The sequence below is a fragment of the Cyphellophora europaea genome, assembly GCF_000365145.1.
Source record: "Cyphellophora europaea CBS 101466 unplaced genomic scaffold supercont1.5, whole genome shotgun sequence".
Classification (NCBI taxonomy): Eukaryota; Fungi; Ascomycota; class Eurotiomycetes; order Chaetothyriales; family Cyphellophoraceae; genus Cyphellophora; species Cyphellophora europaea.
Genome location: NW_008481811.1, coordinates 1,825,381 through 1,846,173, shown reverse-complemented (window position 1 = coordinate 1,846,173; position 20,793 = coordinate 1,825,381). Strand labels below are relative to the sequence as shown.

Genomic DNA, 20,793 nt, shown 5'->3' with positions numbered 1-20,793 from the left:
AACCCACCAGATGCAGGGGTTGCACAGGTCCAGTACGCGTCATGAAAGGCCACTCCCACGCGCCTACACTGAACAACCGTCCCTTAATGCAGGCAATGGCATAGATTAATATTCAGAATGGTACGAGCAGCGTTGAGAGCTGCCGCAGATCCAGCAGAGACCTTGCCGGTTCGCACCTCGCCACGTTCAAAATCAGGGTCCGGTCGACAGCAAGCTCCTGCCGAGAACAAAGAGAGCAGCAAATATCGGCATCCTGTGCTCAAGGAGGAATTTCAGTCACTGGCCAGAGCAGTCGAAGAGGTGTCCGGCGCAGATGATGATCTGTCGGATTCGCCAGAACACGATTCAGATCAAAGCAGCTCATTATCGGAACTCGGTGAGAGTGAAGGCGAGGATCTTGTCGCTAAGCCACGCAAAAAGGCGAAGGTGGAACAGCTATCGAAGACCAAGAATCCTGCGCAAGCTCGGAAGAAGACTCCAGTTAAAACTCCAGCGGTCAAGAAGGGTCGAACGGCAGCACCAAAATCTGCTCGCAAGGCGACGGCGACAGAAGAGCCGACTGCTCAAGCTCAAGACGCATCTGCTGACGCAGCAGACGAAGAAGAGGACGCAGATCAAGCACGTGGCACTAAACGCAAGCGCAAGACTAAAGCGGAGCGCGAAGCTGAAGCCATGCCACTCGCCATTCGCACCGCCAATCTCAAGATGTACGTAGGAGCACACACTTCAATTGCTAAAGGTGTCGAAAACGCAATCACCAACGCCATTCACATAGGTGGCAACAGCTTTGCCTGTTTTCTCAAGTCGCAACGGAAATGGGACAATCCTTCACTCCAAGACACTAACCGCGACGCGTTCAAGCAGCACCTCATCACACACAAATACGATGGCCTCAATCATATCGTCCCTCACGGAAGCTATCTCGTCAACCTCGCCACCGAAAATCCCGAACTGCAAAAGAAGTCCTACGATGCTTTCATTGACGACCTTCGTCGTTGTGAAGCCTTGGGCATCCGGCATTACAACTTCCATCCAGGAGCTGCCGGCAAAGCGCCTATGCCCGAAGCCATTGGCCGACTCGCCGCCAATCTGAATCGTGCGCTGTCCGAGACATCGACCGTCATCCCTTTGCTTGAAAACATGGCGGCACGAGGGTCTATCATTGGTGGCCGATTTGCCGACCTGCAGGCAGTAATTGCACTTATCAAACCTGAGTACAAGTCGCGCATTGGTGTCTGCATTGATACGTGCCATGCTTTTGCAGCAGGCTACGACCTACGCAGTCCTGAGGCCTTCAGGGCAACCCTTGAGGATTTTGATCGCAACGTTGGCATGCAATACCTCAAGGCTCTGCACATCAATGATTCCAAAGCTCCCTTCAGTAGCCATCGAGACCTGCACCAGAACATTGGCCTTGGTTTCTTAGGGTTGCGCGCGTTCCACAACGTCATGAACGAACCACGCTTCGAGGGGTTGCCGCTAATTCTAGAGACGCCGTGTGAGCGGCCTGATCCCAGCGATCCGAAGAGAAAGAAGACTATAGATGACAAGGGCGTCTGGGCGAAAGAGATCAAGCTGTTAGAGAGCCTGATCGGAATGGATGCGGACAGCGAGGAGTTCAAGAATTTGGACCGAGAGTTGAGTGAACAGGGACGCGAGGAGAGAGCAAAACAGCAGCTGTTGTACGATAAGAAGATCCAGAAAGAGGAGAAAAAGCTGGCAACAGAGAGGAAAAAGGGGCAAATGAGTGTCAGAGATATGTTTGGGAAGGGGAAAGGTTCGCAGAAGAGAGAGGTGAGCTCGCTGACTGCGGAGGGAGATTCAGAAGACAGCGCATTCAGTGAGCTGGAGGACGACGAGTTGACATGAACGTCAAAGGCCGGGTCGGCATTGTCCTCAGGTGTCAGGATGTGGTACCCAAGCGCACGCGCACCGTCCTGGTGGACAGGAATGGGGCGCCATGCCATGGCAACGTGCAGCTCGAAGCTGTATAGTTGTAGATCTAGAGTGCAATCGCAGCAATATCAACTTCTCAGCGAGAAGGCGAGATCGAACTCGCAGCTAGACTCATCCTCGACGCCACATGTGAAGAAACACCACGCCATCGCACTGGTCTGCATATTCCAGAAGGTCGTAACGTTGCCATATGCTCCTTTATGCCAAGGCTTGGCAATTCTTGTTTGCGTCAGAGTCGCGACGCGCATAGAAAGAGGCAGTCGCGCCAGCCACTGATGAGAAATCCATCCGAGTCTCCACGTCGAATCGCAGCAATCGCCTCAAGGATTGGACTAATCACGCAACGTCTCCTTTGATCGGCTCGCTTTCGGTCTCAAGATGGTCGACTACGCGCGCGAAACTGTGGCTAAGCTGCAAGAAATCCTCAAGTCCCGCCAACTGCCTACCTCCGGCAAGAAGGCTGAGCTCATCGAGCGCTTGCGCGCAGCCGACCAAGCTGCCGAGGCCAGCGGTACGCATACTCATAGCTCTGGTATCTCGTCACCTTCATCGCAACTGACATATCCTGCAGAAGCCGAAGCCGCTCCACCTGCGCCTGCAGTAACCTCCGCGCCGCCCCAGCAAACACCCGAGACTATTGTGCAAAAGCCCACTGCCCCGGAGTCCGGACCCGCAGACACCACCGAGACTGTGACTGAGTCTGTCGCGCAGCCCGCTGCTGGTGATGCTGCATCCACTACAGATGCCACCCTCGCGGCATCAGCAAGCTACTCGCTCCAACTACCTACCTCCAACATAGACGACGAACTGGCCAAACGCAAAGCCCGCGCTGCACGGTTCGGCACTAGCACGGAGACTGCCACTGCTGAAGATCCGTCCGCGGAACAGACCAAGGCGCTGGAGCGTGCGAAGCGCTTTGGCGTGGAGCAGAGCGAAACGGCGATTGGCAAGCTTGATGGAGCACTATCGAACGACGGGCCGAAGGGACGGAGAAGAGGACCTGCTAAAGACGGAGAGGCGGCGGCAAACGACGATCCAGGCTTGTTGAGGAGAGGCCGTGGCGGGCGCTTCCGGGGCCGGGGCAGAAGTCGGAGGGAGGGGAGCGCTGGGGCGCGGCCCACAGGTGTGGACAAGAGATCGGCTCTGAGTTCAGTGGACCGGGCAGCGGCAGAGGCGAGGAAGCAGCGATTCGCACAGCAGGGATGAAGGGCATAAGTGTCAGGGTCGGCAAATCTCGGTTTTGCGTCAGGACGGAAATTTTGTACTCGGTGATGGAAAGAGACTCAGCATGTCTACTCGGAGTGGCCATAGGATTGGTGCTCGACGACAAAGCGCAACGGCTTGTTCTTTTATTATGGCCTCGATTTCTGGTCATCGTTGGCTCGAGCTATGGGAGATGCTCTCCTGTATCAGACGCGCACTCGGATGCCAGGCCACATTACCGCCTTAGAGCAAATGAAAAAAAAGCAAGCTTGATGCCCCGGCTCTGGCGCTTCCTTCTCGGATCACATGCCTTTCCAGCCGCCATCATCGTCCTTCTCTGCCCAGCGCTCATCTTTATGAGCGGTACACGGACCGGTCGCCGTTGTCGAAGACGCCGCCGATCAGGGTGTCGAAGACCTTGCGAAAGAACTCGGCGAACATGGTGAAGATGGTCTCTGTTGACGGAAAAGCGTCAGTCAAGGGATCGAGAGTGAAAAGCAAAGAGTTACAACTTACGGTTCAGTGGCTGCAAGTCATCTTCCTCGTCTTCCCAGCGCCCATTCACCAGGGCCTCCTGGTCGACAACGACAGCGGCCGCCTCCTCGTCTTGCTGCTGCTGCTGGTTGGCAGGCATCGTCACTGGTTGTCGAGAAGAAAAGGATTGAGAGGAATTGGTGCTTTGTGCTGCGAACTTGATATGTCCACGGTTGTGTCTTTAGTGGTGAGTGGTAGAGGTGAAAGAAAACAGTCAGAGGGTTGCTTGTGAAGGAATGACATGGTGTCAGTGGGTCACCGTGGGAGACTTGCATCCTAGGTGATGGTGTTGCGGTAGTATGAGTTTGCTGTTGCTGTTGTTGTCAACGCGAGATTGCGGGCTGGGTTTAATGAGTGTATTCACTGTAGCTGTAGCTATCAAGTGCACGTGATCAGGCAAATGCCAGTGACTGTCTGAGGGTGTTGCAATGGTCTTCGTCCCGTGACTGGACCATGTACTGATGTTGCAGTCATTATCTGTAGAGAAAAAACGCTGTTAGGGGTGTCACTGCTAGGTCTTTAGCCGATGGTCTCAAGGTTCAGAAAGGGTACTGCAGACAGAATCTCGATCTGATCTGATCACGTAGGTAATAAAATATGTTTCCTGCCTACAGGCAGTGGACATCCAAGTACTATAGTATAAGATTAACAGCTAAGGTGTGGAAAAATTGTTTCATGGTAGCAACTCGAACGCCTCGTTGATACGTATCAAAGGCCTCGGATCCGAAAGGATCGGTTATGGAACGCTGAAAGGCATAGCTGGGTGTTCGTAGAAGCTGGTGGAGAGTACTAGGACTCTTAAGGTTCGCTGTTTTGAACTTCGGCATGCTCCGCATGGCCCGAGGCATTGATGAAGGCTTGATAGCTGCTGCCTTCAACAGCCCGGCCTTTCAGAAGCTGATACATTTTGACCAACACTCGCCCGTTGAGTGGGCAGACATCAAGGGCAATGTTACAGCCATGAAATTGATTGGACCTGTGTCAGGATCACTCATGTAAGTTAGAGAAAATACGCCGTCTTCAGGCTGTAGGAATCTCTACTTACGGATATATCGCATGGGCCGTCTTTGGGCTATTTGCGAGCTTTGTCTCGTATGGACGATTGGCATCGCAATCTTTATGTCTAGTCAAGGCAACCTGGACCCCATCTACGCTGGCAGATTCGTTGCTGGTCTCAGTAAGTCGTCCAGAGGTAGCCTCCAGCTATAAGCACTGATGTCCTCTGAAGGTGTCGGGCGTAAAGATAAAAAACCCCAACATCAGCATGTCGGATCTTGTGTACTTGGATCCAGTAGATTGAGTCATCTGGTGTCATGCTCATACATCGTGAACAGTTGCTTGATACCCTGTAGATGGAATATGTCGATGACTCGACGAAGGCTGGAAGATACCGTTGCGAGTGTTTAGCTTCAAAATGGCTGATATGGTACATCAAAGAAGCAGAAGGGCCCTGGGATCTGCGCATCTTCCTCATCTCTGGCGAATCCAGTCTCGTCCGTCGTGGAGAGTTCTTGAAGTCTTTGAGTTCGTTCTTGGTGGTGGCTTCCGGCATACACCCAGAGTGGCGCTCGAACAGCCAGAATGACTCCAGATTCAAGTCTTCGGACGACTAACACAATGACTGATGCTTTTGAGTAACATGTGGGAATAGCTCTCATCATAGTTCACAATAAGATCAAACAGACTAGGCAGAAGACCAATGACAGCGTAAATCATATCGAGAATAACCTCACACTGAATGTGAAAGAATATCTAGTCACAAGGTCTCTATATACAGGATTATATGTATATTATGGCGGCCTCAGTGTTGCTCTGAAGGTTTGCCGCCGAACACCATGACTATTACCCCGTTTCTATGTGACCAAGGGAATATTACCGGAGCTATCTAACTCTGGTACTAGAATGTTCCGTGGACCCGTCCAGCTCCTGCGGTACGACATGGTATGTCGACTGTTGCCGTGACGAATAGCTGCCCATGAGTTCAGATGGTGTTGCTGATTTTCTAATGTCGGAGCTGTCGTTCATGTCCATTTCCACGGGCGCCACCCCCCCTGTGTTGGGTGAGACGTAGCTCTTGCCAACGAGGCGCTGTCTCTTCCGTTTCCGCAGGTATAGAAGCGCGAGCAGGGCGGCGGCCAGAACTGCTATCACAACACCTACCGCGACACCAGCTTTGGCGCCGCCCGATAGGGAACTGCCTGAAGAGACTGCAGATGATGATGTAGCTGTTGCTAGGGAAGAAGACGTCGTGGTGGATGATGGGGTTTCAGAGGTGCTCGTTGGGGTGGAACTGGATGTTGTCTTGGGGTCGTTAGCTAGGCTGCTGGTGCATGGGACGAGACTGACTCACTGTACTTGAAGCTGCAGAGGTGCTACTGATGACTCCCTCTTCTTCGAACCTCCACGTACCAGCCCCAGTCCCTTCGTACATCTCTATGATCTGTCCACTAGTGGCTGCAGGCGAAGGGCCGGCTCCGAGAAACCAGCTGGTACTGTTCGCGAGATTCTGTATGAAATACTTGTCCCCGCCGGCTAGAGCGAGCGTCCAGAGACTCGAGTCGAGGTATGGATCGTCATCGGCTTTGCCTATAAGGCGTGGGCGTGTTGAGTTCGAGTTGTCCACTTGAAAGACATCCAGCAGTACAGTCCTGTCTGCATACATGAGCGAGCGAAATGCGTAGGTTCCGATAGCCTCGGTGAAAGTGATGATTTGCCATGCATCGGAACTATCGCTGACCGATATGTTGGTTGCCTGCAACGCAACACCAGCGCTGTTAGGATCGCCCGACCTAAAAGCAGCCAACACATAAGAATCCCACGGCTCGTAGAAAATGCGATAGCGAGTATTTGAATCCAGGACAATTCCTGCCATGTCTCCAATGACACATACAAAATCTGGTAGAGCAGGTCGAGGAGGCAAGGCTGAGAGCAGCCGAAAAAGACTTCTCACGCTCCGAAAGAGGTTCACTGAGGTTATAGTTCCCCGTTGCCGAGCTCAAGAGATAGTGACAGTGTTAGGCACGGCCTCCTGCGATCCAGCCCAGGGACATGCTTGGGCTAGCAGGGCAGCCTTGGTGACTGGCGCTGGGTTCTGCAGTGTGAGAGGTACGCCGAGACGCTATCATGCCGTATCAATGCTGAATAACTGATCAAGGACATGCGCCTCAATCTTAGTGCGTCGTTGATCTCCCGTGTGTGCCATTCGTATCGAGCTTTCTGACTGCTGTATGTGGATCAAAAGCGCACTGCGTGGCAGTATTGCTTTGTATACGGCGGCTTGCTCTCCAGTGACTTGCGCGGCTCCATACCGACCATGTTGACCATCAGGCTGAAGTCCGCGAAGTTGAGCAAACCCTCACCGTCGCCAAATCTGAAATCTAGCTTCTAGAGTGGAGTAGTCGGATACGAGATCGGGCTCAGACGAGGTTGAAAGCGAAAGTATGATCTCCAGAGTCGCCTGCTATCATGGGCTAGACTTGTTACGTAAAGGGGTAATGGCCCCGACCCCTCGTGCTAATCTTAGCCACCTCATGTTCCTTCTGCGCCTGGTGGGAGCTGAATAATTTCGTATCCGGCCTGCGGGTCAGACTGCGGCTTAGAGTCTGCTCTGGCACTCTCTGCCTCTTCTGACTGATATGCCTCATGTGTCCTTCCCATTGACCGCCGCGTTGAACGCGCTGCATTCTCTGTGATGCAGCGGAACAAGAACTCTTTCCTGGCAGTCAGCGGGGCTCTCGTTCTTTTGCTTGTGCTATTCTATGTTGGTAAGTACTGAAGTCATTGCAGGCTATACAAATATCAGGCTCTAATGCTTTGACCCATAGTTGGCCCCGGTTCCGATCTAGCGTCCAGGGACAACAACGTACCGGTCTCCGTGCACAACGCACATGGCACCGTGTACGAGAGCGAGACCACCGACGACTTTGGCGTTATAAAATATACCCACACAAGGCTAGCAGCCTCATCCGATCTCCTCTGGCTCACCATCACCTATGACAACACATCATGGGGTCACAACCCTGAGCCTGACAACAGCATACGATGCGTTCACGACCTTTTGAACATTATAAGCGCGCAACATGATGTGGAAAAGACGTCATTGGGGCTCCTAACGAGCTCAATGGACGAATATCACCAATACAAAGAGGCCGTTACCGAGTACGCGTTCGCAAGAGTGACGATCTTCATGCACACAGGCTTCAATGATGGGCCAACTGTCGCTCGTGAGCACCGCCACGACGGCGATGTGCAGACGTTGCGTCGCGCCGAAATCTCGAAGCTGCGAAATTATCTCATGCTGCAAACATTGCGTGAAGAGGCGCACATTGTCTGGCTCGACGCAGACGTGTTTCGCCTGGATGATGGCATCGTGGACCGCATCCTGAGGCACGTGCGGGCGCGAGATGATATCGGTATCATCACGGCGCGCTGCTCCCTGGGCGGTATGTACAATTACGACCTGAATGCCTGGCGTGGAACCCGAGAAGGGCCGAGGGGCTGGGATCTGGATCAGAAGGAGATTGACGCTGGGGAGATGGACCTTCAGGGGCAATATCACGTCGACAAGCTCATTAAGGATACATCAGACGATGACCTTCTGGCGCTGGACACAGTGGGTGCGACGCTTCTGTACCTGCGCGCTTCGCTCATTTGGCGCGGGCTAAATTTCCCGCATCAGTATGTTGTGGGCACGCGGTGGATGAAGGACGGCTGGGATGGCATCGAGTCAGAAGGTTTATGCTATCGTGCCAGAGGTCTGAAAGGCGGGAAGTGCATGGTGCTGGGAGGAAGGTGGCACGTGGAGCATACGACGGATTGATCGTTTCAAAGTAGCGAGGCATTAGATTTGTAGATTCTGGATGATTCATGTCGTTAATTTTCGCGTCCCGCAACACCTATAAATCAGGGCGTGGAGGAGAATACTGCGCGAAGCAACGTCGCCAAGAGGGCTGTGTCCATGACATTCGATGAGAGCAACAGTACAATCGGCCCAGAAGAGGTTAACAGAAGGGAGACCAAGACAGACTTGCCATATGACATGGATTTGTGCCAAGATCGAAGTAGATCATCGTTACGTTCTTAGTGAGACGCTCTATGCTCTTTATGCGTAGCGTGTCTGTTGTAAAGCCACATCCCCGACCCCAAGTGAACTCTTACAATTGGAAGCAGAGCAAACTGTTGGTAAAAAGTCAGCCCGTAAATCACCGACCACATGGCCAATGCACCAGTAGCCCCCTTCAAGCCAACGCTGATCCTCCACGGCGGCGCCGGCGCACTTGCCCGCTCCCACCTCCCCCCCGAGCTCTATGCCCGGTACCGGCACTCGCTGCTCATCTACCTGACGGATACTCGCGCACTGCTGGACCAAGGCGCCACCGCGCTGGATGCCGCGGTCCACGCCGTCAGTCGCATGGAGGATGACGAGCTCTTCAACTGCGGTAGGGGCAGCGTGTTCAATCTTGCGGGGGAGATCGAGATGGAGGCGAGTGTCATGGTCGCCAGTGTGAGGCCAGAGGCTTATGGCGATTGTGAAGGTGGCGGTGGGCCCGCGATGGGTGGATTCAAGAAGAGGGCCGCGGCCGTGAGTCTGCTGAGAAGAACGAGGCATCCGATTCAATTGGCGAGGGAGGTGCTGCTTGAGGGTGATGGGGAAGGGGCGGGGGTCAGTGGCATGCACTGCCATCTCAGTGGGCGGGAGGTGGAGGAGTGGGGTTGGAGTAGGGGACTGGAGAAGAAGGGCAAGGAGTGGTTCTGGACGAGGCGGCGGTGGGAGGAGCATAAGCGTGAATTGGGGCACGGTCATGTAATGACCAGCAGCTTTGGTATGGGAGACTTAGATGGAATGATATTGCCTAGTCAAGGGACGGTTGGCGCGGTTTGTCTGGATCGCTATGGAAATGTGGCGGTCACCACGAGTACAGGCGGTCTTACGAACAAGAAACCCGGAAGGATAGGCGACACGCCAACGGTTGGTGCTGGGTTCTGGGCCGAGAGCTTCGCAGAGTCAGCACATGAGGCCTCTGGGGATACTCAGAGCTCCTCGTGGACGAACGCGATCGGTCAGGCAAAGGCACAGCTTTTTGACATTTTCGCTGACTGCCTGGGTCCGGCCTTTGCAGGCACGAGTCTACCCACATATCATCGACTTCCTGGCGATCCCCAGACATCTGAGTATCGGTCGAACTTGCTCATCTCCGCGACTTCTCGGTCGCATGTCTATACAGGCTCTCTCGCTGAGCCATCTTCTCAGCCACGATCGCATCGGGCTGTAGCACTGAGTGGCACAGGTAACGGCGACTCATTCCTTCGGACGAGCGCTGCACGAAGTGTTGGCGCGAGATGCAGGTATAGCTCCAGCCCAGAACCGCTATCCAAGGCCGTGAGTGCCGTTGCCGGGCCTGGAGGTGAGCTGCAGCAGTCTGCCGGAACTCGATTTGGGAGAACTGGCGAGGGCGAGGGAGGAATTATTGGTATAGAAGTCGGCGCCAGTGGAGCAGCCGAAGTGGTGTTCGATTTCAACTGTCTGGGCATGTGGCGTGCCTGGTACGAGAAGAATCGGGATGGGAAAGAAGTACCAAAGGTAATGGTCTTCCGAGAGGAGTATCAATAGCGCTGGTTTGCATGTTGAGGCTCAGTACTCCAATGTTCGCTTCATAGCATCATATATTCCTGTCCTTATTGTTAGCATGGTTGGTCTCAGCGAACTGGGGTCCTTACTCGTAACATCTGGAACATTGAATTTCTCATAGATCAACCCAGGATGTGTGGACCAGCCGGTGACTCGGGCTACCGGTGCTTCGAGCTTCAGGAAGGCCCCTTCTTGAATACTCGCAGCGATCTCGGCGCCGATGCCTCCGTTGAGCATACTCTCATGGACCACAACAGCTCGTCCAGTCTTGTTGACACTGCCAAGGATGGTCTTGCGATCCCAAGGATAAATTGCTCTCAGGTCAACCAGCTCTACGTTCAGACCCTTGATTTCTTTTTCTAGAGCTTCGATTGCCATCCCGCAGAGATACAGAGGCTGCCCATATGAGATCAAGGTCAAGTCGGCACCGGATTTGATGACCTCGGCTTTGTCAAGCGGTATTGTGTAAGGATCTCGTGGAACGAACTCCTCCGAGGCCCGATATAGGATCTTGGGCTCCATGAAAATCACGGGGTCGTTGCTGTGCAGCACAGCGTTGGTGAGCATGCCTTTAGCTTGAGCAGGTGATCGGGGCATCACAACCCGCATCCCAGGAACGTGTGAAAAGAGAGACTCGGGACTTTGTGAATGATATAGCGCTCCATGGCCGACACTTCCACAAGGCATCCGGATGGTCAAGCCACCACAGTGGCCGCCGGTGGCACCTTCTCGATACCGAAATTTGGCGGCCTCGTTCACGATTTGATCGAAGGCAGGAAAGACGTAATCGGCGAACTGGATCTCAGCGATGGGCCTCATGCCTTCCGCAGCACAGCCTATCCCGAAACCGACCAGACCTTGCTCCGATAGAGGCGTGTTGAAGACTCTGGACGAGCCAAATTCGTCAGAGAGACCCTTCGAGCATCTGAAGACACCTCCAAAGGCAACATCCTCGCCAAACAGCATAACAGTCTCATCCGCCTTCATGGCATGATGCATGGCCGTGTTGATGGCCGAATGCAGGTTCTGAAAATCCACTGGAGCTTCGTCTTCGAGACCGAACGCCTTTCTGGCGGCTGCTTGAGACTGATTTAGAACGATGCTCTTCTTGAAATCAATGGGTTTGTTCAGCTTGGCGGAGGACGCGGGTGCAGCATATCCCCTTTGCTGCAGCCCATGTCGGCTCAGACGCGAGCATCCACGAGCTGATGCTCTCACGACCTTTTCCATCATGTTCGCCAGCTATGCCTCATTCACTGTTTCTCACTGAGAGGAAGGTGACCGAGGGCAGCAAAGAGCTCACCCTTAGGTTTATGAGCATCGACATTGACTCCAACGTCAAATCCGAGGCAGAGCGACGGTAGCCGCCCCAACGCGCCAAGCCTCGGCTTAGACGCGAGCGCGCACCAGCACCTTAAATCCGCTACTTCCTGCCGCGGAAAATGAGGTCAGTGGAGACGCGGCTGCTCAGTGGCTGTATGACGCTTGGCGCCATGCAGATCATCCGCGAGCGTTCTGCACCTCCCTCAAAACGTTCCACTCGCTTCTTCACGTTTGGCTTCCGACCTCATCATCTGCTTTTCCTTCTACGATAGTACCATTCACACGCTCTTCGTGCTCGCGCACTGTACACCACATCCTATTGCTACAGGGTTTTGAGCTCGTCGGACTACCCGCAGCCCGCGTCCAATCTTCAAGGCCTTCCGCCCACTGATCTGTTGCTGATCTACTGCCGGCAAACCACCCCAAAAAGCTGACGCCCATGCCGGCGTCAACGGCCAACGCCTACCTCTCGAAGCGACCTCTCGTACTCGGTCTGTCCAAGCTCTTTTTCGTTGCGATCGCGCAACTTCCGATTGCGCAAGCAGCTCCTCTCTATGTCTCAACCCTGATACACTCGCTGGAAGAGGGGGAAGAAGGCAAGAGCCCAGATGATCCGGATCTATGGCTGTATCTCGGTGTTGCGGCCGCTTTGGTGCTGCTCGGTGGCGCTTTTGCAGGCTTGACAATCGCTTTAATGGGACAGGTAGGTTCTAGCGCGTCCAAAATTGTAGGAGACAACTGACATGTGATAAGGATGAAATCTACTTACAAGTCATCAAAGAGTCAGGCGAGGGTGCAGAGAAAGTACATGCCGGCAAGGTGCTACGCCTCCTCAAAAAGGGCAAGCACTGGGTTCTCGTCACTCTACTCCTCAGCAACGTCATCACCAATGAGACCCTGCCCATTGTACTCGATCGGTCCCTGGGCGGTGGCTGGCCGGCTGTTCTTGGGTCAACTGTATTAATTGTCATTTTTGGCGAGATTGTTCCACAGTCGATCTGTGTGCGCTATGGCCTGCCCATCGGATCCTGGATGTCATCCTCGGTGTTGTTCCTGATGTACCTCATGGCTCCAGTAGCCTGGCCTACCGCAAAGTTACTCGATTACCTCCTGGGTGAAGACCATGGTACTGTGTACAAGAGAGCAGGGCTGAAGACGCTGGTATCGCTCCATAAGAGTATGGGCGATGTGAATCAGCAGCTTAACGCCGATGAAGTCACCATCATCAGTGCCGTACTGGACCTGAAGGCGAAACCTGTCGGGTCCATCATGACGCCAATGGATGATGTCTTCACCCTTTCTCTGGACGATGTGCTAGATGAAGATACCATGGACGACATATTGTCTCGTGGTTATTCTCGAATTCCTGTCCACCACCCCGATAACAATGACAATTTCGTTGGGATGTTGCTGGTCAAGATGCTCATCACTTACGATCCCGAAGACGCTAAGCCAGTTCGCGAGTTCGCCTTGGCCACGCTGCCCGAAACCCGACCCGACACCAGCTGTCTCGACATTATCAACTTTTTCCAAGAAGGCAAATCGCATATGATTCTTGTTTCTGAGTTCCCGGGTGAGGACCATGGTTCTTTCGGTGTCGTAACCCTGGAGGATGTCATTGAAGAGTTGATCGGAGAAGAAATTGTCGACGAGTCGGATGTATTCATCGATGTTCACAAAGCCATTCGCCGCGCCCTGCCAGCTCCTCGGATGAGAATTCCCAAAGGCCATGTTGTCGAAGATCCCAACAGCCTCAACATTCCCAATGGCAACCTGGTCGACATCGGCGAAGACCAAACGCTTACCGCGCAAGACGTTCAGAGGTCCAGATCTGAGGTCAGTGCTCAAATGCGACGATCAGTCTCAGAGCAACGCCGCCGCTCCAGTACGAACAGCAAGGGCGAAGACATTCGACCGCTCCGAAGAACACCTACGGATGATCTAAAGGAGCATCTAAAGCACTTGGGGCCATCAAACCTTGCAAGTCGACCGAAAACTACACGTTTCAATACTGTCAAGATCAAGCCCGGTTCCGGATCAGAAGCACTCAAACAAGCTTCTGTGACTGCTGATCGAGGAACTCCAGTTCGGCGGATCTCGGAAGATGCTTCTTCTGTCAAAGGTGGCATCGGCGAGGGCTTGCTTCAGTCAGGCGGGAAAGAAGCCAGTGACGCAGTACAGGCTTTGCAGGTTGGCTATGGAACCTTGTCTACATCCCCTGCGGAGCATCGCCCAATGAGTTCCAGCAAAGCTGTTCAAGCTATGCCTTCCGAACTCGATTCCCCAACCAAGCAGAGCCAATCCCCCAGCCCGGATGAGCCACGTCCTAAGTCCAGGAAGACCAGCAGTTCCAGCACGCTGGGTAGCCTGCCCAGCAGTCCTCGATCGAAGAGTCCTTTTTATCAACACCGTGGCCCAGCGCGAAGTGGTAGCATCACAGAGAACATTATTGATACGAACGGTATCCGCAAGGTTGTTCTGGAGACGACTTCCAGCAGCGAGTCCAATGGCGAGGAAGACAACAGCGGCGCAAACAAAGGCCACAGTTCTGCCCAGAGTTCAAAGAATCAGAGCAAAGGAGAAACAGCACGAGAGAGCTCATCAAAGAAAAAGCGCCGCAGAAAGAAGAGGCAGGGAGGCAAAGGCGAGAGCGAGCCTTTATTAGGCCAACAAGGTTAGTGGCCATGTGCGAGTGTAATCTAGGTAGGAATTCGGTTGCAGGGCTGGACTATTAATACACCAGCAAAAGTCAAGGACATCAAGGATAGAATTCCGGTATGTCGATCTTATCAATATTTCGTATCACACCCGAAATGTTGCGTTCCTCTCGACGAGACTCTGTACTATATCGAGCATGTATTCGAACGCGATCTCACGATTGCAAGGCTGGCTCTCCTTTGTTTCCCCAGCCTGCCTAGCGCGTTGCCTTGCATTCATCAAGCCTTGGCGCATAGATGCCTCGGTGGCTTCCTCACCTGACAACGGCCGGCAGCAGCCTCGTCACGTCGCTTCACGCGTTTGTCACAACTGGAAAAGACCTTTTCTGCGCCACGCCCACAGTCTCTTCGACCTTCTTACCACACTCTAGCCCATCCTCATCTTAGCGATCCTCGGCAATACCAGCTTCATCCTCACAACTCTCATCCCATCTTAGTCGCGTTATCAAGATCTGCTTCGTCGACATGACAGACATGATGTATGAATTTTTTGTTTTCTTTCTCCTGGGCCTCCTCATCTTCCTCTTCTTCAATCACCGCCGCCTGTACCTTGTCATCTGCGATGACCTCTCTCGCGCGGCCCTCCTCACATCGCTCAATGTTCTGGCAACTGGTATCCTCTCCTTCCTGGTCTATCTCTATATCTGGGAGTGGCTCTTACCCATCGCTTGCAGACGTGCATTCCGTCTTGGGCTCGAAATCTCCGACGACTTCTCCGATGCCTCCGAATTTTGCATAGCAATTGCGCACGACACCACTATTGCGACTCGAGCGGCTCAAGACTGGATTGCCACCGCCTATTCTGGCCTCGTCTGGGGTTCTAGAGTGTGGGAGCGCAGCGAACAAGAGCTCGAATTCCTTTATAAATACATCTTCTTACCATCAGTCCTCCCCATCACATCCCTGATCAGTCTAGATTACAAGCTCGACTGGGCCATCGCCCACACCTTCCAGAGTTTCGGATATTGGTATATCAGAACCATGTGTAGGTGCATCCTGTCGAGCATCAAGACCTTCTTCTGGTCAATTGTGAAGCTCGTTGACCTTATCAAACGGCTCAGTGAGCGCTGCGTCGCGATTGAGCATGCGAACCAGACGACAAAATCTGCAGCCGAATGTCACACCAAACAGGCGGAAATCGAGGCTCAACGAGACGAGATCCACACTCTCAATACACAAGTCGCTGAACGAGTCGACTGCACACTGTTCCTCAACGCAGACAACGGGGTCCTGAAGAGTGCAACTAGCATTCATTCCGAAACTGCCCAAGAAAAGTTGTATTACATGCACGATGGATGTACCTGCAAAGTCTACCAGCGCCTGGTCCAAAGCCAACAGAGCTTTCAAAAGCTGCGAACGTCTGATATGCCAAGTCGACCAACAGACCGAAAGCAATGAGAAGATCGCAGAACTCAATGCGTCTGAGGCCAAGCTCAAGCAGCAGTTAGCCGAGTCTGGGGCTGCCTGTGAGGCACAGAAGAAATGCAGCTTAGCTAGACTCGACAAGGCGATCAGAGATGCAGAAAGTCACTACGAAGACTTGCTGAAACAAGAGAGAGCCAATGGCCAGCGGAAATTGCAGCCGTTCCGCTGTCAGCTACGTCCCAGAAAGAAGATTATGAGGAGGACTTCACCATTGAAATCAATTACAGGGGTACGAAGATCCGTGCCCTAAATGCCAAAATCAACATCTACGAAGCTCGGCAAAGGCAGAATGAGATCGCTCACGAGGAGCTGGGAAACCAATTGACACGCGTCTCGGACGAACTTGCGACTCTCAAGACGGCCTCCGAACAGGACACGCAAGAGCAGTCGGCGACAGCGCCTCCCAACAGCAGCCAGAACGAAACTACGGCGGACTATTCCCGGCTGCCGACGCGGGAAAATTCTGTACAGGATGGGCAGGGTGACTATCTCAACAGTACTACATCTCATGTGGAGACTCAAGGTGAACAAGCAGCTGCTGGAGAGGCAAAAGGAATTAGAGGACGAGTTGGCCGAGTGGGAGGGGTCAATTGCAGTGCAGAAGAGAAAAATGGAGGGAATCTGCAGGCAGCGCGACCAACCGAGGTCAGGCGACAACTGCAGCATTCTTGAGACCGAGCTGGGCGAAAAGAAGGAGGAGATCGGCAAACTGAAGCACGAGAAGCTGAAGTTGGAGTCTCAACAATGGCCGCTGAACGTTCAGAAACTGCAGGTGGATCGACGGATGCTGGGGACAATGAAGGCGGTGTTCAGGACAATGGGGACGACGCTGACGATGAGGAGGACTCTGATGATGGAGATTCGGAAGATGGAGATTCGGAAGATGAGGATGACGAAGGCGTGAAGGATTACGAATTTCGCGATTATCCAGACGTCGACTATGACTTCTGGAACCAATAGGATGGTGAAGCTGGGCTTGATTGCAGTTCGTCTGCGAAACGATACTTGGGAGGACGATGGAATGGGGCAGGGTCGAAAGGGAGCATCAGCACCGTTTTCGTCCGTGTATTGAAAGCCGCGCTTGTGTCAAGGGGGAAGAGCGGAACCCTGCAACGACCAGAAAGCCATGGAAGACCTACATAGGAAGACCTACATAGGAAGCTTTGATGTCCACAATGTACTTACGTTTCATGGCATCTCCTTGCGCCTCTCTTACCGTGTGGATGCAACAAACAGACTTATGAACTCGTTGCCTTGGACGGATGCCTGACGCCAAGGAACTAAACAAGTCACAGTTTCATTCACTGCCTGCGAACGCCTTGAGCTCCTTGGCCGCCTAGCAGGGGGCTTGAAGGGAACCCTCCGCCATGTGAGCTCGCTGTCGACGGTTCTCTGTAGCTGCGGAAGGCCTGCGATACTTTGTTGTTCGCAAATGAATCAGGGCTGCATTGCTTGCACATCTGGAAGTCGGCCAACCCCATGAACATGTGGGGCTCTCCACCATTTCCCCGCAACATTTGCTTGGACGTTCAATGTGTGACATGCTACCCCATGTGTCTCTAGAGTTGGGCTTAGAGCGTATGCAGGCCCTCTGCGGCCGCCTATGCGGGCGCCTGAGGCAGCGCAGATACCGCAAGCTGCATTAAAGATGCCAGTAAGTCAACACCTAGATGTCGTCTCAGAGCTCCATTTCTCCAGGAGACTCAGCGAGATCAGCAACAATGCCGTACCTTTCCGTGCTCCGGACCTCAATCAACGACAAACTGCAGCAGCTGGAAGACGAGATATCCCACGGCAATCATGACCTCCCACACCTCCTCGAAGCCAGACCCTACGCCCTCTTCGACGACGCCGACTCCCTCCCCACCCAACAAATCTTCGACCTCGTCGAGCAGCTCCGCGTCGACCTCAAAGCCATCGACTCCCTGCTGACGCCCACCCGCTTCAAGCTCGTCGAGCAAGGCATGCTCCCCTACAAGACCGCGGCGCTCAACGTCGCCGTAACCCTCAACGTCGCCGACCTCATCGAAACCCTCGGCGGCTCCGCCACCCTCGCCTCCCTCGCCGCCCAAACCAACGTGAACGCGCACAAGCTCGGCCGCGTCCTCCGCACTTTGGCCGCCGACTTCATCTTCCGCGAAACCGCTCCGGACGTCTTCGGCAACACGCGACACAGCGTTGCGCTGCGCTCGACGGGCGCGCGCTCGTTCCTCACCTTCATCACCGATCTCGGCATGCGCTGCGCGACGGGGATTGGGGACGACGTCAGGGACGCAGACACGCGCGACTCGTTTGCCGAGGAGACGGCCCCGTTCTGCAAGGTGGTGGCGGGGGATGGGCGGACGTTCGCGCAGTATATGGGGGATCCGGCGAATGCGGCGATGGTGGAGTTGGGGAATGAGGGGGTGGTGGGCTGGTTGAATAAGCTGACGAGGGCGAGTTTGTTGGGGGATTATCCTTGGGGGGAGCTGGGAGATGTGACGGTGGTGGACTTGGGGGCGGGGATGGGGGATAGTGGTGTGGATGTTATGAGGAGGTTTCAGGGGATCCGGTGGGTGTATCAGGATCTGGAGCCGGTTATTGCGCTGTTGAAGACGGTATGTTTTCTGACCAATGCTGCGGTCTGGTGTGGGATGCTGACTTTGGTCTGATGCAGAACTATCCGGAGGATTTGAAGAGTAAGGTTGCTGATGGGAGTATTTCGTTTGTGGCGCAAGACTACTTCAAGCCCAATGTCAGCGACGGGGCTGTATGGTACATGAGAGGCGTCCTGTGAGGCTTCATCCCCGTGATGCGTGAGCATAAAATCTAATAACTCCAGGCATGAATATGACGACGACCAGGCACTCGTGCTGCTCAAGAACATCACCACCGCCATGAGACGGACCCCAAGAGCCAAGATGGTCATTAACGAGGTGCTGAACTCCAGTCCGAACATCATTCCGCCCTCATCGAATTCGCCGCCTTCAGATCACATCCCAACGCGGCAGTCGGCGCTCCCAGAGACGGCGAACATCATGACATGGAGCACCTTCTCGCTGTTTGGAGGCAAGGAGAGGTCGTATCAGGAGTATGAAGCGTTGCTGGCCACGGCCGGGCTGAGGATAGACCGCCTCTTTAGGTTCCGAACATTTACGGTCATGATGGAAGCCGTCCTTGTTTAGGGTCAGATAGATACTTTTAGCTTGAAAGATTCCCTTCTCATAGATGTCCATTGACGCCGTTGACGCTAAGATCCTCGCCAAATTTCTCCCTGACCTTTTTGACAGCATCATCCCACCCCTCCTCGACTGCCGCCTCCGCATCATGCACCCATAAATGATAGCTGTCCAAGATGCCTTTCGACGTATCAAGCTCCTTCTCCATATTCCCCGTCTCCTTGTCGTGCAAATTATGCCACTTATCTCGCTGACTGATGCCCACCATCTGGGCGTCCCTGACATGCTCGTACCGAATCTCGAAATACGCTCGTAGTGCCAAGGGCACATTCCCCTTCCCCGCTTTTGCTAAACATAATGCGATCGTGGCCCCATCTTCCACCGCCTGGCTCGCTCCCTGCGTCGAGGTCGGCAAGAACGGGTGTGCCGCGTCACCCATTATGGCCACCAAGCCCGAATCCGCCACCCACTTCTCCAGACAGGGCCGGTACACGAGCTTCCAATCGATGATGTTCTGGATCTTCTCCCAAACACGCACGAAGACAGGATCCCAGCCGCGGATGGCGCTAAGGATGTCTTCGCGCACAGCGGGGAAGTTCCAGCCTTCGGAAACGTCAGCCACGTCTTTATGCGTCAGCACGGCATTGATCTCGGTCGCGTCGCGGAGCACGGTCACGAACCCGTGCAGGTCCGGCCCGATCCATAATTGGGTGGTGTCCTTCTCCAGTAATGGGCCCACGAGTGGATCGTCTTTGAACATCGCGGCGTCTGAGTATGCGCGCCAGACGGCGTAGCCGCTGTGGATTGGGGCATCTTCGTAGCCGAGGACTTGCGTGCGACCGGTAGACTTGACCCCATCGGCCGCAATAATGGCATCGGCTTCGAGTTCTTCACCCGAGGGGAGGAAGACGCTAGGCTTGTCCGCGTTGTAGCGCTCGATCTTGTGGCCCATGCGCACGTCGACTCCGTTTTTGACGCAGTGGTCAATAAGGATCTTGTGATAATGGCCCCGGTGGCCGATGAGGCCCTTGTGCCCGTACATCTCGACGGCCTTGCCGAGAGTGGGATCGCGCGTGATGATGCTGCCGTCCCAGTTGCGCATCACTGATTCCTCGGCGCGCGACGAGATGGCCCACATGTCGTCATAGACACCCCAGCGCTTGAAGAGTTTGGACGTGTTGGAACCGACGCCTACGGAGTCGCCTAGAGGGAAGAACTCGGGCACGGCGTCCAGGAGGGTGACGCGGAGGCCTTGTCGGGCGCAGGCGATGGCACAGGAGGCGCCACCTAGGCCGGCCCCAACGATCACGACATGGAAGTCGGACTCTGAGGGCGCCATGATCATCTTGCTAGCGTGAGGTCTCGTCTTAGTCCCTGTCCCTGGTAGTCAACAATGGGTCGAGCAGCTCCAACAGCTATATGTGGTACTCAAGGCTTGCATCGCTTGCTTGATGATCCTTCCTGGCCAGTGCAATCTTCCTGATATGCCAAAGACCAATTCAATATCTCGGCAACATCTGGTTGTACACAGCATGGTTTCCGGCCCCGCAACCCCGTACCTTGGGGTACACCTAGAGCGTCCATGATCCCCCCACATGGTTACCTGGTGAGTTGTTAGCCGATACCCCACAAAGCCTCCTCGACTCCGTCTAGCGCCACTCAACAATGGCGACAATTTATGTTGCTGCTACCACATACACTCGCTTGTGTGAACAACATATCATTCTGCTTCCGGGAGTCCTTACCGACACGCCCCGAAAAGTAGATCGTCCCGCAGCGGAAATTCCGGCTCTTGGCACGGCGGAGCCAGTTCTAAGAGTTTCGGCACAGCAAAAACCTTGTTGCAACC

The 20,793-nt window shown here is 54.1% G+C and overlaps 11 protein-coding genes across 11 annotated transcripts; 7 read left to right on the top strand and 4 right to left on the bottom strand.

Annotated features, from left to right (window-relative positions):
* Nucleotides 1-117: 117 nt before the first annotated feature.
* Nucleotides 118-1,869, top strand: HMPREF1541_05985 (uncharacterized protein; the record flags this gene model as incomplete). Its single annotated transcript, XM_008720322.1, has 1 exon — nt 118-1,869. One exon carries the CDS (start codon nt 118-120, stop codon nt 1,867-1,869), a length of 1,752 nt encoding a protein of 583 aa, XP_008718544.1.
* A 465-nt stretch (nt 1,870-2,334) lies between these two features.
* On the top strand, nt 2,335-3,162 carry HMPREF1541_05984 (uncharacterized protein; the record flags this gene model as incomplete). The annotated part of the gene is made up of 1 exon (XM_008720321.1): nt 2,335-3,162. The coding sequence occupies one exon, from the start codon at nt 2,335-2,337 to the stop codon at nt 3,160-3,162; it is 828 nt and encodes a 275-aa protein (XP_008718543.1).
* Nucleotides 3,163-3,513: 351 nt separating this feature from the next.
* Nucleotides 3,514-3,793, bottom strand: HMPREF1541_05983 (uncharacterized protein; the record flags this gene model as incomplete). Its single annotated transcript, XM_008720320.1, has 2 exons — nt 3,514-3,614; nt 3,676-3,793. 2 exons carry the CDS (start codon nt 3,791-3,793, stop codon nt 3,514-3,516), a joined length of 219 nt encoding a protein of 72 aa, XP_008718542.1.
* A 725-nt stretch (nt 3,794-4,518) lies between these two features.
* On the top strand, nt 4,519-4,902 carry HMPREF1541_05982 (uncharacterized protein; the record flags this gene model as incomplete). The annotated part of the gene is made up of 2 exons (XM_008720319.1): nt 4,519-4,688; nt 4,725-4,902. 2 exons carry the CDS (start codon nt 4,519-4,521, stop codon nt 4,900-4,902), a joined length of 348 nt encoding a protein of 115 aa, XP_008718541.1.
* Nucleotides 4,903-5,574: 672 nt separating this feature from the next.
* On the bottom strand, nt 5,575-6,565 carry HMPREF1541_05981 (uncharacterized protein; the record flags this gene model as incomplete). Its single annotated transcript, XM_008720318.1, has 2 exons — nt 5,575-5,994; nt 6,044-6,565. 2 exons carry the CDS (start codon nt 6,563-6,565, stop codon nt 5,575-5,577), a joined length of 942 nt encoding a protein of 313 aa, XP_008718540.1.
* Nucleotides 6,566-7,384: 819 nt separating this feature from the next.
* HMPREF1541_05980 (uncharacterized protein) lies at nt 7,385-8,512 on the top strand (the record flags this gene model as incomplete). Its single annotated transcript, XM_008720317.1, has 2 exons — nt 7,385-7,457; nt 7,518-8,512. 2 exons carry the CDS (start codon nt 7,385-7,387, stop codon nt 8,510-8,512), a joined length of 1,068 nt encoding a protein of 355 aa, XP_008718539.1.
* A 393-nt stretch (nt 8,513-8,905) lies between these two features.
* HMPREF1541_05979 (uncharacterized protein) lies at nt 8,906-10,303 on the top strand (the record flags this gene model as incomplete). Its single annotated transcript, XM_008720316.1, has 1 exon — nt 8,906-10,303. One exon carries the CDS (start codon nt 8,906-8,908, stop codon nt 10,301-10,303), a length of 1,398 nt encoding a protein of 465 aa, XP_008718538.1.
* A 21-nt stretch (nt 10,304-10,324) lies between these two features.
* Nucleotides 10,325-11,554, bottom strand: HMPREF1541_05978 (uncharacterized protein; the record flags this gene model as incomplete). Its single annotated transcript, XM_008720315.1, has 2 exons — nt 10,325-10,362; nt 10,411-11,554. The coding sequence occupies 2 exons, from the start codon at nt 11,552-11,554 to the stop codon at nt 10,325-10,327; spliced, it is 1,182 nt and encodes a 393-aa protein (XP_008718537.1).
* A 529-nt stretch (nt 11,555-12,083) lies between these two features.
* Nucleotides 12,084-14,323, top strand: HMPREF1541_05977 (uncharacterized protein; the record flags this gene model as incomplete). Its single annotated transcript, XM_008720314.1, has 2 exons — nt 12,084-12,347; nt 12,398-14,323. The coding sequence occupies 2 exons, from the start codon at nt 12,084-12,086 to the stop codon at nt 14,321-14,323; spliced, it is 2,190 nt and encodes a 729-aa protein (XP_008718536.1).
* A 3,184-nt stretch (nt 14,324-17,507) lies between these two features.
* On the top strand, nt 17,508-18,950 carry HMPREF1541_05976 (uncharacterized protein; the record flags this gene model as incomplete). The annotated part of the gene is made up of 3 exons (XM_008720313.1): nt 17,508-18,383; nt 18,443-18,558; nt 18,608-18,950. The coding sequence occupies 3 exons, from the start codon at nt 17,508-17,510 to the stop codon at nt 18,948-18,950; spliced, it is 1,335 nt and encodes a 444-aa protein (XP_008718535.1).
* Nucleotides 18,951-18,987: 37 nt separating this feature from the next.
* On the bottom strand, nt 18,988-20,289 carry HMPREF1541_05975 (uncharacterized protein; the record flags this gene model as incomplete). Its single annotated transcript, XM_008720312.1, has 1 exon — nt 18,988-20,289. The coding sequence occupies one exon, from the start codon at nt 20,287-20,289 to the stop codon at nt 18,988-18,990; it is 1,302 nt and encodes a 433-aa protein (XP_008718534.1).
* Nucleotides 20,290-20,793: the final 504 nt, after the last annotated feature.